The following is a 16,259-nucleotide window of genomic DNA, read 5'->3' as shown; positions in this document are numbered from 1 at the left end:
TTCACTGGACTGAGTTACTTCAGGTGCACTCCAAGTCTTGAAGCCTAACCCAGCATTGAGCTTCCACATTCCCATTCCCATGATACATCTGCTAACAGCTGAGGACTGAGTGGTGATAAATCAGGTAAGCATAATATTACAGCTATTAGTAGCAGGGTAATGATGATATTGATATCATGGCTTATAACTGTTATTTATTGCTGCCCCTGGCTCAGGTCTTTATAGCTGTGGTTCCTATTACAGGGTTTAAATGGTGACAACATCTCTACTTGAGATTTAAATGTTTATCTGTTTTTGTCTACACATATTAAACGGACAGGAAAAGCCTGCTTTGCTATGTTTTCTTTATTTTCTCTTGTATTAGTTCTTGCACAAAGCAATAAGAGGAAAATCTGAAAAACCTATGTTGGATTTATGAAACGTGCTTTGACTGTTCTTGCCAGTCTGTTCTTGCCCACCCCAGTATGTTAGTGAAATGCATTTGATCTGAAATTGGATGCACAGGCCAGGTAATTTGAAATTAGCATAGGGAAACGTCCCAATAATCCCATATAAGGGCAGCAGACTCAAATGCTGTATGCAAACCACAAACCAACTCGGACAAAAGAAGAAATAAAAGAACAAGGAACGGAAATACCTACCAAGAATGGGAAATACATAAGGGCAGCAAAAAGAAGAAGAAAAAAAGGTTCTTCTTTTCGTTAAGAAAGACTCTTTAGCATATGTCATCCACATTTTGACAAATTAATAACACTCTCAAAGAAATAAAAGGAACTTTAAAAAACAAGAATAAAAACCCTTTACAATGTAACAAAATGAGTCACTGTTGGGTTTCAACGCCATGTCTGTGCTCAGGTTCCACGAAACCATCACCCATGTCTTAAGGTGGTGCCAGATGGGGTGGGGGGACACCATGGTGCATTGCAATATTGTGTTGAACATAGCAGGCCATAGTCATTTTGTCCACTTTTTCAGGTGTGTATAATAGCCTGCCACCTGCCTTTCAGTTTATCGAGTGTACCACTGAGAGAGTGCACGTCAGTTTCTGGTTATCACTTTAAATTAAAAGCTAGATTTATGTTGAAAGTTGGTAATGCAGATCTACGAAAATTCTATCATGTAATAACACTTAAGCCTCCCAATCTCCAGCAGCGCCTTGATTCTACCGCATACCCACGAACTGTAGCAAAAAGGAGTCGTGTGCGCTCCCCGGCCAGCGGGACAGGTGTGTGCGTGCAGGTAGGCTTCCACTTAATCATCTTGTGTAAACTTTTAAAATGATAAAATAGGTACGTAATTGTAAAACATGTTTCTGTGTTTTCATGAAGTAAATTGCTTTTTCATCCTCATAATTAATATTTCACAGCACAAACCGTAAGTTGGCTTTTGTGCGTATTGGTTTGTGTGTGTTCCAGGGCGCTCTTAAACATCCAATATGTAATATATTTACTATAATAAATCCCCAAATGACCCCAATGCATCATCAGATATTAAGGAAACATGCTAAGTTGAAATACTATCTTTTCTGACAACAATGCTAATACCAGTATTTTCTCCTTTTGAAATTTCCATTCCGTGACGGAATTTCTGTTTGTGTTTTGGCCTATGTGTTGGTATCAACTGCCCAGTTTGACAGCCAGGCTGGGTTGCCAGATATACCTGTAAAAACTTAACAAATAAACAGGATCAACGGAGATAGATTCTACCCAACCGAAACAAAAAAGACGACATGTTGCGTGACCAGAGATGTAACAAACCCTGGGTAAATACTGGAGATGTATTTGAAAGATGGAGTCAGCTTAGAGCCCAAAAGAACGCCGAGTAAGCATTAGCATGTGTTATTAGCAGTTCCCACCGTAATTCTAAGCCTAGGAAGTGTGTCCGTCAGTCAGGTGGAGAGGATGGCGAGGTTGTTGGGTTTTTAGCGGTTCCTACCGTAATTCTAAGCCGAAAAAGTCTGTCAGTTGGGTGCAGAGCTCCGCGTGAGCACGGGCTTTTATGACCGTCAATATAGCCATCATCTAGCGTTAGCTACTCCGCTGTACTGTGAAGTAATGTCTGGCTATGTGAGACAAGCGTCTAGCAACATTGTTGCGGATGCTGCGGTCTCAGCCTGGCAACCTCCGTGAACTTCGAGTCTGGGGAGGAGGGGGCGGGGGCGACGACTCTCTCCAGCATTTTGAATTTTTTACTGCAGTAACTATTTTAAACACTAGCTGTCAGCATTACATATTGCACCTTTACATTTTGATCTTACCTAAAAACTAGTATTGATGAATGCCACAAAAGTTATTAAATTGTACGCAAACGTGTACGCACATTTCATGCACGAGGCGGATTGACAGTGGCCAGTAAGACATTAGATTTTCTGAATGTATTGTAACTGTACACATGTGACAGAGTTGTGCTGAAAGGGAGCGTGCTCAGAACAAACTCTGCCTGGATAAATAAACGTTAAGAAAGGTGTGGCTGCTCTCTGGCTTTTTCAACTACACCTCTGACGTGTCGGAGGAGCCTCTGTTGGGGAGTTGGAACGCACTGCGGAGAAAAGCCAGAAGAAAACGTTTCTCGCCGTGGTGCAGTGTTGATGTTTAGTCCAGGGGTACCTCTGACACAATGGGCAACATGGAGACGGTGGCCCGCTTAGATTCCTTCATCTTGTCCAGGCCGAAAAGGAGGTCCAGCTGGGTGACTGGCCGCAACCGGTCCTCATCCATAGGTCTGGAGCAAAGGACAAAAGAGGTCAGAGGTCAGACACAGTGACCTATACACAGCTACCAATAGCTGTGGCCCAAACTAACTTCTCAATGGGCGTTTAAAAAAAAAAAAAAAAGACTACAGGATCAACTCAGTGCATTGATTACTGAGAACTACAGTAAGGTTGCATGTCTGTAGAGAGCCTTCAGCAATGTGTTCTGCTTCCTTTTATTCCTTAGTACCTTAGTGTTTAGAGTGCTGAGAACTTAACAAGTTAAAAATCTTTATTTTTGTAGCAATAGTGCCTTGCTCCAAGCAACAACTGAAGCATGGGTTACACAGATAAGATATTTAGCCTTTTATAAAAAAAAATTATAAAATACTATAAAGTACTTTGTGAAGTTGATCAACACTCCAATGACTCTGTATGTGAGGCCTGAAACTTGCCTGGAATTATTTTAATGTGTATTCACTCATTACTTTTAATATCACATTGAAAACTGAAAAGAATGTTTCATTTGTGGGAATATTAAGTCAAATGTTAAGTTTGAGAGTACCAGAATATAAATCACTTAAAATAATATTGCTGTCAAAAAACCCACACTTGTCTAACCTTGACGGATTAGGGTAGGTACTGTATTTAAACAAAGAGCTGCTCAGTGGACCCAAAGGCTATGAAATCTTGTGGGTGTTTGAATGTGAGTCGTACGTTTCCTCCTCCTCGCAGTCCTGTAGCTGCTGAGCGATCTGCCTCATCTGCTCCTTGCGGACGTAGTCCCGGACTCTGTACATGGCAGCATCGCGGCAAAGCTCCCGGAGGTCACTGCCAGAGTAACCCTCTGTCTTCTCAGCAATCTCCTTTAGATTAATGGCATTGCTCAGCTGAGTAGAGAAGCAGGACAGCAATGTGAGACACATTTAAAAAATGAGTGTTCGTGGGGGATCTGATCTACTTTGATGTGATTTGATGGTGAAAATACAGCTGTGAAATGGTCCCTGACAATGACAAAAGCTGACTTGAATAAAAAGAAAATCACATCTTACATTTTCTCCTGCTAAGATCAGCCTCAGGATGTCCTGTCTTTGTCTTGTGTTCTGCAAAGACAGAAGGACAGTGGTTCTTTAAAGCATAGTAATGTGCAACCTATGAATCAAAAAAAGAAGGCACCTATCAATTAGCAACTAATCACCAGTTTAAAGACTTTCTAATGATTAGACACTGCCTAAGTGCCATTACAACTGCCTGAACACATTATATATAAACAATAGGTATTTATAGACCCTTTGCAAACACGTGACCACGACCACGTGAAGACGCCATGACGGACGGCAGAATCACCGGAAGCACAAGCTAAATAGTGTATTAGACGAGCGGAAAGTTTCATTAGTTTCAAATAAATAACACTAAATAAAATGTAATAATAATAATAATAATAATAATAATACTATCATCTTCTTCAGACATTGTTTAAATTCACCTACCCTGGTCCCTGTCTCGATCCTGCCTGTAGCTAGCTTGCCCCGCTAGCCGTTAGCTGCCGTCCGGTGAGTGTAGCTAGTCAGCCAGGCTTCTGTGATAATCATCCCAATAACAATACATGGAGCGGTGGTGGTGTGGCTATGTCTTCCAGTTACTGAAGGCTAGCTTTAGCTTGCGCTTGGAGCAGCAAGTTCATCTGCCTGTTGCCCCTCTGTCTGTCTCGTTCTTTTCAACTCTTGTGAGGCTAGTTCTTCGACTGTATACTCGGATTCGAATAAATAAGGACGACCATATAACTCAAAAGGCTCTTCCCGGTGTTGTATATCTGCTATATTCTCCATAGTTACGTTACTCCAAGCTTCTTCCCTTATAAACAAATCTGCTCTTCACACACTACGCTCCGATCGGCACACTACTGTTTACCTTTTCTTGCTACACCTAGCAGCTACTACCGCACTACTGTTTGTTTTTTTAGGGGGGAATACACTTCAACGCGGATACGACCTGTCCCTTGGAGGACATAGCCACACCACCGTGGATTGTTATTGGGATGATTATCACAGAACCCTGTCTGAATACACTCACAGGACGGCAGCTAGCAGCTAACAGCTATCACCTAGCAGGGCAAGCTAGCTACAGGCATGTAGGCTACCGTTGTTCACTGGCTGAGCCGATGCAACTCTCTAATGGATGCCTGAACGCATCCCAGCTCTGGGAAATAATTCATCACACGTTAATCCATGCAGTAAATCATGGAGTGTCTATGATTAGTATTAACCACACATAATGTAACATCTAGCCATCGTCTAATCTGTGATTATATTTTGCGGGTGACCGGTGGATATTTCGACAGCTAGCTGGATCGGTTAAGCGGGGTAGGAGCTCCGCAGACCCGCATTTAATTCAGTTGTTTGGCCTTTTTGAAGCTAGTTTCCGTGCCATGTCATCTTTAATTTAACCAATATTTTTGTATGTGTGTTAAGTTAAAATGACGGGAAGGGGCTTCTTTTGGGATATGTAGGTCAGTGAATAACCGATGATAGTTATGTGGGACCTGTTAGCACGGCAGCTAGCTGGGTGAGGAAGTTTTATTATTATTATTATTATTATTATTATTATTTATCAGTCATTTAAAACAGAAAGGCAATACATACACATGCTTGTGTTGGTGAGGATTACTCTGCAGATTGTGTATGTGACTCGTGAGAACAAGAACAGTGAACCATACACAGTATATAAGCAGCGAACACGTTCTCGTTTGACTTGCCGTCCGTCTACAGAATAGCTCTTCCGCCGTCCGTCATGGCGTTCAAAATTCGAGGGAGTAGAGTGTGACGTCACGTGCAAAGGGTCTATATCTGACACGATTTATTGTACTGTATTAAAAATATATTAATTTCACTTTACTCTGGGATAAAACTGCCCCAAACATTTGACAGTAAATTTGATTCTTCCATCATATTACATACTGTATTAATTCATGTGTATTAATTTACTTTTCATAGATGACAACTGTTTGTGCTAGTGTATGTGTCTTACTGGCAGGCCAACATGAAAAGTGGTAGGCATCCTGCGCAGAATGGCTGGATCCACGTCCTGTGGCCTGTTTGTGGCTCCCATCACCATCACCTACAATCATAAGAATCACAGTGTGAATGCATTATGCCGTCAATTAACATTAACTCTTCAAACACAGGACAGGCACCATGTGGAACAGGTACGACATCCTGCATGCAATATAGGTTTAGATTTAGTAAAGTTTGAGCGTCTTTCAAATAAACAGTATTGGGTAGGATTTCTCCTGTCATTAGAAAAGTGGGACTTAATCTGGGATGTACTTAATCTGGTATGTACTAGGGGTTGCACAGACTACTCGACTTTATTCCTCCACAACGACGTTTTGAGCTTAAAGGGCCAGTGTGTAACGTGTTTAGTTGTTCATTATCAAAATCTGTGTTGCCCGTTCCCAAACTTGTCCTTTTTCATGAATTTTTACTAGAGATGGTACGATACCGGCTCTGATACTGCCTAAAACGCTGGTATCAGTATCGGGAAGGACTGGAGTTTATGCACCGATCCAATACCACATAATAAAGCCGTAAAGAAAATCTACGTTAAAGTAGTTTATTTAAGTTCTTTTTCCATTATAACTGACTGTCAGACTGGATAATAAAAGAAAGTTCTACGACATTCATTGTTTGTGTTTGTTCATGTTTTACAAAAAGTTTAACCTGAGCCAGACCGACAACAAAGACAGAAATCATATCACATCCATACAGGGATAGTAGTATACAGTTGTTAAAACATAATAAAATATATGACACACTGGTATCGGATCGGTACTCGGTATCGGCCGATACACAAGTTCAGGTATCAGAATCGGGAAGCAAAAAATGGTATCGGGTAGGTAGGCAGGTATTTTGAACTTTATTTAAAAACCACAAAACATTTGGGACATAATGAGATATTGGAGCTAAGGACGATGAGAGCTGCCTGTAGCTGTTTGGATTTCTGCTACGCTAAAGGATGTTTGCGGTCAGCTGTTTGTGTAAAGACACGCAGGAGCTACTGTAAATGCTAATGCTAACGTTACAGGCTGTCCAGCATTGGATCATGCAACTCCTGGTACGTACATAACCGTATAGGAAAGAGCTTTGGTTGTGTTACCTGGGTGGTTGAGGAAGTATCCAGGCCATCCCACAGGCTCATGAACTGGGCCTTCATCATGGCTGTGGCCTCATGGTCCAGGCTGGAACGGTTCCTCAGGAATGACTCTAAACAAACAAGAGACAAGGAGCAAAAACAAGGATGAAGACAGAATTTACACAAAACTCATCTGCTCCTCGATATAGCATAGTATCACAATATACAGTGACAATGCTGTATCGATAAACAGACGACACTAAGTATTACACTTTTATTATATAAATTGTACATGACAATTTAGCATTTTTGGTACTAGAATGATAAAAGCAATTGGGGCTCACAGTGTCAGGCTTTGAAACTCGTTCTACAGTGATAGAGGGGACATAATGATTAAATAGTCTGTTAAAGTGCTAAGACTGAATATGCTTTAAAGCGCCCATATTATACTCATTTTCAGGTTCATAATTGTATTTTAAAGTTGTACCAGAATAGGTTTACATGGTTTAATTTTCAAAAAAACACCATATTGTTGTTGTACTGCACAGCACTCTCTCACTGCTGCAGATCCTCTTTTCACCTGGTTTCTGTTTTAGCTACAGAGTGAAACCTCTTTTCTTCTTCTTCTTCTGTACTATCTTTGATTGCACTCGCACATGCTCAGTAGCTCAGATGTAGATCTTGTCAGCTAGCTAGCTCCATAGAAGTAAAAGAAAGCTGTTTCTCCAACTTCAGTCAGTTACAAGGCAGGATTAGCTGGGAGACTTCTAAATGAGGGCGCACATGTAAGTAGTTCTTTTGTAGATTATGGTGAACTTGTGTGTGTTGTAGCAGTGCTTTGCTATTGAGAACGAGGTACCATGCTAGTGTTAGCATTAGCGTTAGCATGCTAATGCTAACGCTACGAGCTAACGGTTGCGGTTAGCCAGCTCATTTCGGATTGTGACGTCACAGTCCGAGCCGATTTTGAACAGCTCACCAGGAGACTGAAGGCAGGACACATTCAGAAAACGTATCTCCCTCAAAACAGCATGGATGGATTTTTTTCAAAGTTTGTATGTGTGTGGAAGCACCAGAAACACAAAAGAACACCCCAAATACCAGAAAAAGTGTTTTTTTCATAATATGGGCACTTTAAGGAGCTGCAAACCTATAAAAAGAAAGGTTTCCAATGCTGCTTTAGTTGCTTTTCCAGCATGACAAAACTATTTTTGTCAAAAACCCATGATTTTTTTTTTGTTGGTACGAAAACTGTAAAAACACCATAACAATATCAGTATCAGCTATTTGAAATAATTTCTACTTGAGTAAAGATAAAGCTGAATCACATCTAACAGTGCAATAAACTAATGCATTTTTTTAAAGTAATCAAACTCACCCATCTCATCAATGAAGATGATGCAGGGCTGGATTTTGACAGCCAATGAGAAGACCGCAGCAGTCAACTTCTGTGATTCGCCGTACCACATGTCGGTCAGCGTGGACGCCTGAAGGTTGATAAACTTGCAGCCCGAGGCTTTGGCTGTTGCCTTGGCGATCATGGTCTTCCCACATCCCGGAGGACCAAACAATAAAACACCTGCAAGGACAAAATATTATGTTTTGGTTTGAAATACAAAAATTTGTACTAAATGAAGTAGACTTCCAGCATATATTAAAGGTGCTCTAAGCGATTTTGGGTGACATTACTTCTTGTTGACGTTTAAAGTATTTTCAAGACTAGCTCGCTCCTCCCTCCTCCTCATCCCGTTCCCTGCCTTCTGTGCTTCAGCGCACTAACCCCCCCCCCTCAAATCCTTCTTGTCCGTTATTGGCTGAACACTGGAACACGGTTTGTGTACGGTTTGCATGGTCCATAGGCCTGTACTACGAAGCAAGAATTGGCGTTAACGAGCTAACTTCAGGTTCAACCCAGGGTTTTCTGTACCACGAAGGTGGATTAGTTGTTACCAGGTTCAATCGCCGTGGTAACTCATGCTGAACACCTAACCTGGCCGGGAGCAGGTTAAGTTGGAGATTAGAGATAAACCGGTGTTAAAGCATCGCCTACTGACCAATCAATACTCAATTGATAACGGCGTCACCGTTCTTAGAAGATCAGGAAGAGCTCGGTGCGCAGAGAGAGAGAGAGAGAGAGAGAGAGAGAGAGAGAGAGAGAAAAAAAAAGGTGCGCTCATAAAAGTTAAAACATTTGGAGAACGACAACCCTGTTAACATTCACTGATGGGTATCTTTATGAAAGATATAGATTTTAAGAGGAGGGAATTACATATCGGCTATTTGTCGGTTTCTTCAGCCGTGTGTTGCCAATACGCACATCGGTTAGAATTATGTTTTGATATTTTTTTATTTTCTCTCACGATCGCTTACCACTGTCAGGGTTTCAACTGAAATAAAAGGCTAAAGCAACGACAGTTCACGGAAAGCACAAGTGTAATTATGGTCAGATTCTGTGCCTGACTGATGGGGAAGTGACCAGTGTAGTCTAATGTAGGCTATTATAGTGGGTGTACTGTAGTCTACTGTATATTGGCCAGAATTTGCCTTTGGGGGAGGAGGGGGGCATATCATAGTGGGGGGGCCTGGGTGTCCTCACCCAGGGAAGTTTTAAGCATCAACGACTTCATTTCCTGCATTCCGATACACTTTAATGCACAAATTTACGGTAAAAATACCTTTATTCAGCCTGTAGATGTTAACAAAAAAAGCACGGATGACAATTCAAAATTTATCAAAAATATAATGGAAAGTACCCTATGTTTTTACGTGTCATTGGGAATTTTTAAGTGGGTAGCCTATATAGAAATCCTGGAGCTTACTATCACGTAGACTACACCACTGGAAGTGATATTGATAGGATAAGCGTTGTGATTTACGTAAAACTGCGTCGTTTTTTCTTTTTGCCAGCTTTCCTTCCTGCATTTTGCCTGTAAACCCGTGTTTGTGTTCTTCATATTTATGTAGAATTATAGTTTGCTCTTCTTGTTTAAAATATGCGGCTCTGGTAGATGTTTGCGATTGGTCGTGGTGCGCAAACACCGCCTCTTTTATGTGAACGCGTGCGCTGCTGGATTGGGAAACACTGAGTTGATTGAACTAGTTGTTAACCACCGTCGTGACACAGGTTATGCGGGACCGTGGTTGTTAGGGTTAGTGAAGCCGGATAATTGAAAGAAATCCAGGGCATGTTGATCTAGATTCGTAGTACAGGCCTCAGGTTGGACCACTTTGTTTTTGTTGGTGTTTGTGGACCCTAGGCTGTCTACAGAGGCTGCGTTTCTAACAGTGTGTTTAGGGGACCCGCAGCTCGCGGATAGTGTGAGGTTTGCTGTATGTGACAAAAAATGTTGTAGCCTAAAAAACGCGTGACATCGCTTAAAGTACCTTTAAATCACATGTGTACGTTTATAAAATACATCTTGTTTGAGCAAAACAATACTTTTTACATGATTTAACAGTTTATGTACCTTATTATACCTGTATATATATATATATATAGTGATTCATATCAACTACTGTGATAGTTGTGTGATATAGTGTCGGGTGCGTTTGGGCACACAGCTCTAAATGGAGGCATAATGCACCAAATGACTTTCTAACAATAATGAGAAAGAGAATGGCTAATAAACAAACCGATGGGGTTTATAACAAATTCTAATATCTGTAGTTTGTCAAAGTCATGAATCATAAAACCCAGTCAGCTTGCCATTGATGCATTTCAACTCAAATTACTAGCATTTGTGAAAGTAAGTGCAGTCAGAAATTGTAACAGCGACTTGGTTGACATTGTTTTTGTTATATATATTAAGAAATAAATATTGACCGTGAGGTTAAAAGGCTAACTTTCTTCAGCACTTTTCAGTTCCATACCGAGTTAACAGTATTGCTCCTGTTACAAAAGTTGCTTCCCTCTTGGATACTTATAAATCACTGGGACTATGCATTCTTGGTAGACCTAAAGAAGCAGGGTGACCCTGAACATACAGAAAAAGTAACCAAGTAGATTTTATGGCAAAATAGTGTTCCTCAAGTCAGTCCTTTGACCTCCATTCAGCATAACACATATTTCACTACAAAGCATACTAAAGGCATAAGAAAAACCTGAAATAAGTCAGCTGGCCTGAGTACAGGTCTGTAGGTCATCAGTTAAGAAACCAAGTGTCTGCTGACAGTATTAGCAGACCATCTACAGCATTTGAATTATTTATTGTGAGAAGGGGGCATGCAGTACAAGATTTTCCCTTGTTACTGCTCCTGTTTGATCATGAAACGTGTATTATTATTCTACAGATCACATCTCATAATTAGTGTCAAGTGTTTTGTTAGAAGTGTGCACTGAATTGAAATAATGATTAATGAAATAAAACCTCTCATCCCCAAAACTGACAATTTGGGTAAAAAGAAAATATTTAGCACTGAAGATTAAATAACATTAGCCATCAATGTGTAGTTTCCAATCCATTAATACATCACTCACAATTACTAAAAGAAGTACATCTTATTTTATCCTATAATGTTAGCACGAACCTTAAAGATTATGTGTAAAATTTCACCATTAAATATCTGATTAGATGACATGCTGCGGTACCTTTAGGAGGCTGAAAGAGTTTGGATCCAGCCAAAAGGTGTCTTTTCTGAAAGGGCAGGATGACTGTGTCTTGCAGCTCATTGATAATCTCATCCAGACCTGCTATATCTCTCCAGGACACCTGCAGGAGGGCAGATTATAATGAAGTACAATGATAAAAAGGGTAGAAATGTCACGACACTTCATAATCTCAATGTCATGGATAAGAATTACAGCCCTTACTTTCATAGTTTGAGGATCAACTAGATGAACTGCAATGTTCATCTCATACTCTGTTAGTTTGACGCCCTCAATGCCAATCCTCTTCATCAGTTGTTCTGCCTGTAAAGAGGAGACACACAACTCAGCTGAAGACACAAAAGGGTAATCGATGGTGTGCAAAATGCTGCTCCAGTCATTCCTTAATCATATCTGCTACACTGACAGCAGAGGACAAATGGCTATGTCCACCTTGATCTGATGTAAATGTTATGTGCTACTTTAGTTTAGTTTAATATGTTCAATATACCCTTTTCTTGGCTTGGTTTTTCTGTTTGGAGGTAGGGTCCATAGCGTCTACAACCCATTTGATGCTGTAGTAGGTTGCTGCGCCAAAGATGGTCAACCTCAACAACATGCCCACCACTTCCTTCCTGGACAACGGCCGCAACAGGGCCTCTTTGGGAAGATCCTTAAGCAGCATCTCTGCTAGCTGATGTCAGTCCATTAGCTGGGTAAAAAAAATGTGTAACAGAGAACATAAGAATCATAATTTTTGAAAACAAATAAAAACAACATTGATTTACACATCACACAACTATTTAGCGGCAGAAACAGTTGAAAATTGGGGCAAGGTTGCGCAACTTTGGCTACATTGAACGTCTGCGGACCGTTAGAGCGTATGTGCCGCGGAATGCATGTTTTAACTGGCTACACCTGCTGCGCACACACGGCGTAGGATTGCGTGAGTCACAGGCGAGACAGAGAGCTTTTGCTTAGGGATTGTTGTTGTTTCTTCAGTTTTTTGAGCTGGCACAGCGCTGTGAAACATCAATCTACAGTCAGCTGTTATCACAGGATGCAGGTAGTGATGCCCAAATGAAGCTTCGTGAACCATCTGCTTTATTTTCTGAGCTCACTCTGTTCAAAGAAAAAGGTTAAAGGAATGGCAATTCAGTGTGATTTCAACCCTTTTTGAAGAGAGAGCCCCATCTAGTGGGCTCAGAAAAAAGAGAAAATGGTTCACAAAGCTTCATTTGGCCATCACTAGATGCCGGTGAAAGAAAACAAACCGTAACAGAAACTCTCAAAATGAAACTGCCAATGCGCTCAATCACGGTCATTAAGTTGTTTGTTTAATTTACAAGAAATAGACACTTTACGATCCATTTCTGTGCAAAAGGGCCACACACACCTCACGTAAAATATATAAATAGATGACTATTTTTTGGCTCCGCGGAGCACCTCTACGCGCTGCTCTCGTGCCCGGAGTAGCCAGTTTCATTGATTAAAGTGTTAGCCTAGTGTTGGAACGTCCGCTCCACATACGTTACATGTGCAATGTAGCCAGCCCGTAACATTCATTAAAATGAATTGAACTTTTAAAGAGAGGAACGAGAAGCGAATTGCCTGTAAGTGTGAAAACCGCTCTATCTGCGCCTCTGTTTTATTTATTTTTAAATATATAGCATAATTATACAATTTTGTCATTCTTTTGGTAGGGAAAACACTATGCTCCACCCTGTGGTGGGAACTAGAATCCCATTTAACAAATCACACAATTTATGTTGCTTTGCAGTACATTTCTGTAATTAAATGGCAAAATTGCAATTTTGTCAAGTGCCATACCAATTGCTCCTGGCTGACCATCGAAATGCATCGTGAATGGCAGTGAGTAGGTGGAACCAAATCATTAAATTTACATTGTACTTTTTTGTTTGTTTTTGCTTTTTCCAACGTTTTAAATTGTTAGATTTTTCTTCTACACATTTTCAGCGCTTATTTCTACGTCCCATATTTTTTGATATAAAACAAAAATTTAAAACGGGTCAATTTGACCCGAAGTCAACACAAGGGTTAAGCATATTATTGAGGTAATACAATAATAATAATAATAATAATAATAATAATAATAATAATAATAATAATAACAACAACAAGAAGAAGAAGAAGAAGAAGAAATGGTGCAATGAGGTATGAACCAGAAACTGTGCTGTGGAGCTTGTTTACATTTCTGGCATCAGATAACCATATGTCAATGCAGATAACAGTTCTCCCAATCAGATGCTAACCCGTATGTCACTTGGTAACAGTAGGCTCGTTCGAGATGAGCCAGATCTGCGCAGAATCGATTACCGGCGATCGCCGCCCAATGCATGCCGGTTAGATTTGTGTCCGACTTGATCCCGCCTTGCTCTGATGTCATGCCCACGTGGGCAACGATAATCTCACGAGACCAAGGCGGCCGCAGTTCTGAGACACAGGTAGCGCAGTTGCTTTTCACCAAAGAATTTCTAATATAGGAAGAAGTTCCACTCCCTCGTTACTTCCGGCTTCTGAACTGGTTGCAGTTCCAGCAGAGTTCCATATAGGGGGCGCTCACAGGCCAGTGCAGAATGAATGGGACTCTATGGAGCTATACCCCTCAAAATGTTAGATTGTTTTAAAGTCGTTTTTTTGTTCTAAAAAGCCTTTTAAAATGCCAATGACGTCATACACATATACGGCCGGAGATACTGCTTTACGGCAAGCTCTGAGTTGCTTCCTTTGTTCTCTCGAGGCATCGACAACACAGCTAACAGGTTCGGCTCTCCCTGTCAACACACATGCTAGAAAGAGGTTTGCTGATGTTTTAAAGACCACGCTGAAATATTCACTCTGACATTCAGGCTCTGCTTCGGATGCCGTCAAGCGGGATCTCCGATCGTAATCAGACCTTCACTGACCAATCAGCATTCATTAGCAGAATGCTAGTGTGTTATGGGCAACAACAACTCACCCTGTAAGAAATCAAAAGGACATAAGTACTCGTTCATTCAACTTTCGACCTATAACCCATGTTGAACTTGCAAAAACTACAATCAAATCTGAGGTTTCTCAACGACAATCAGGTGAAAGAGACACATTTAGCCGTCTAGCTCCATAGAGTCCCATTCATTTTGCACTGGACCGCGATCACCCCCAGTGGAACTCTGGTGGAACTGCAACCAAATTCGGTACAATGGGGCTGAATAGGGAGTGGAACGGCTTTCCGTTGACCGGCTTTGTTTTCACCAACTGCAAGAGCCAGGCAGACGCAGGCGGACCCAGTGCATGCTGGGAAACGCCGGCCTCTCAGCTGATCGAACAGGTGATTGGTTCAGAATCGACTCAACATGATGACGTTTTATATCAACTTTTTATTGATTTTGAATCGGAGGGATTTTAACTGCGATTTGTCTGATTTAAAAGCTTATTCTGTACAGAACACATGTTGTGAGGCTGGTGTTTAGAAGTCAGAGAGACTAAATCTGTTCAGATTACAGATCATCTACAGTCTGTTGTTAATTAAAATCAGCAACACATCGCATGTAGAGAATTTTGACAGCTACTCTTTCATAATAAAATCAACTGGAGACTGTGTAGGAGCAGATATATGGGTCTGATAACATTTTATTAAATCGGAATCGCACCACACTGTTTCTGTCACTTCCTGTTCAGCCTGAAGGCTGCTGGAAAACTGTTCGATTTGAGAGCGGATTTTTGTCCCCGCCCCCTGCTGCTGCTGCCTGCTCTCGTCTACTTTACAGGCGAGGCGCAGTTCATCTCGAACGAGCCTAATATGTGCTACTAACGTTATTTGAGCTGAGGTCATTTAACCTTACATACCAACACGACGTCGCTATTTTACGGTATGGTTTACTACCGAGGAAGAAATCCTATAAATTAGTCAGTTAGCATCTCCAGGCAAGCTAAAGCTAACGAACATAGCTAGACTATACAGTCTATGCTAACGAAGCTGAAACTAGCAAGCACCAAACAGTCATTTAGCATTGTGAACTGTTTATATAAACCTAAGGGCTGAGTACATTTTACCCACACTCTGTTTGCTGCCACACATACATGTAACGTCCCTCGTCAGATAAAAGACAAAAGAGTCATACTTACTAAAGAACAGCGAAATACTACTGAATAACACTGAAAACACTGGCAGCATTTAAGGTGCATTACGTTTTGTAACTCGGGTAGGAACAAACACTTCAGTTCCGGGATTTGTTTAAACCCACCTAGCCACTTATGTCTATGGCCACAGTCAGCCACTGGAGGGCAATGCTTGCAAACAGATACTATCAGCACCATGGACAGCATCTCCATTACTACGGCAGGTAGAAGTCATGGTAGAAGTAGGTGAAAAAAGTAGTGCGCAGAATTTGGACTGGCAACCATTTATTGTTTACTGGTACTTTAAATGTGCATGTGGTATTGCACCTTTGAGGGACATTTTGAAGAAAGAAAATCAGTAGGGAATTTTTATATTCATTTATCTAATCAATAATATGCATCATAAAAACACTTATTTTAAAATGTGTTAATGTGTATCCAAAATATGCTGAAAGCTATTTAAATGTAGGCCTATCTACTTTGTTTGCCCATTATGCCACAAAGTGTAATAAACTACAATGTTCTGGTGGACTACAATTCATGCAAATGTAACCAAGTCTGGTATATAGCTAGCTTTTTGTTTTCCACTTATTTCCAGTACTGTCTCGTGTGAGATATTCCAGTCTTCTTAACAGCAGTCTCAAAGATAAGACTGTAACAAATGGGCTTCTCCTACAAGCAATTCATCACACGAGGGCTAAAGGGATTGTTAATTGTCACAGGTTGTGTGCA

The 16,259-nt window shown here is 40.9% G+C and overlaps 1 protein-coding gene across 1 annotated transcript; it reads right to left on the bottom strand.

The window, feature by feature from the left end:
• Positions 1 to 1,595: 1,595 nt before the first annotated feature.
• Positions 1,596 to 15,636, bottom strand: atad1a (ATPase family AAA domain containing 1a). Its single transcript, XM_039804110.1, has 10 exons — positions 15,534 to 15,636; positions 11,917 to 12,117; positions 11,631 to 11,729; positions 11,409 to 11,529; positions 8,199 to 8,399; positions 6,845 to 6,951; positions 5,717 to 5,806; positions 3,742 to 3,792; positions 3,407 to 3,579; positions 1,596 to 2,721 (listed from the first exon to the last, which is right to left on the bottom strand). Exons 2-10 carry the CDS (start codon positions 12,088 to 12,090, stop codon positions 2,592 to 2,594), a joined length of 1,146 nt encoding a protein of 381 aa, XP_039660044.1. The 5' UTR covers positions 12,091 to 12,117; positions 15,534 to 15,636; the 3' UTR covers positions 1,596 to 2,591.
• Positions 15,637 to 16,259: the final 623 nt, after the last annotated feature.

The sequence above is a fragment of the Perca fluviatilis genome, chromosome 6, assembly GCF_010015445.1.
Source record: "Perca fluviatilis chromosome 6, GENO_Pfluv_1.0, whole genome shotgun sequence".
Lineage (NCBI taxonomy): Eukaryota > Metazoa > Chordata > Actinopteri > Perciformes > Percidae > Perca > Perca fluviatilis.
Note: the sequence above shows the minus strand (reverse complement) of the source record. Positions and strands in the feature narration are given on the sequence as shown.

What these genes read in the sequence shown, in the direction of transcription:
- atad1a (XM_039804110.1), bottom strand. Translation starts at nt 12,090, where the DNA reads ATGCTGCTTAAGGATCTTCCCAAAGAGGCCCTGTTGCGGCCGTTGTCC. An exon ending in ATACTTCCTCAACCACCCAG is followed by an intron (nt 5,807 to 6,844) that starts GTAACACAACCA and finishes TTATGATTGTAG; the next exon opens with GTGATGGTGATGGGAGCCAC. An exon ending in CTTTTCATGTTGGCCTGCCA is followed by an intron (nt 3,793 to 5,716) that starts GTAAGACACATA and finishes CTGTCTTTGCAG; the next exon opens with AACACAAGACAAAGACAGGA.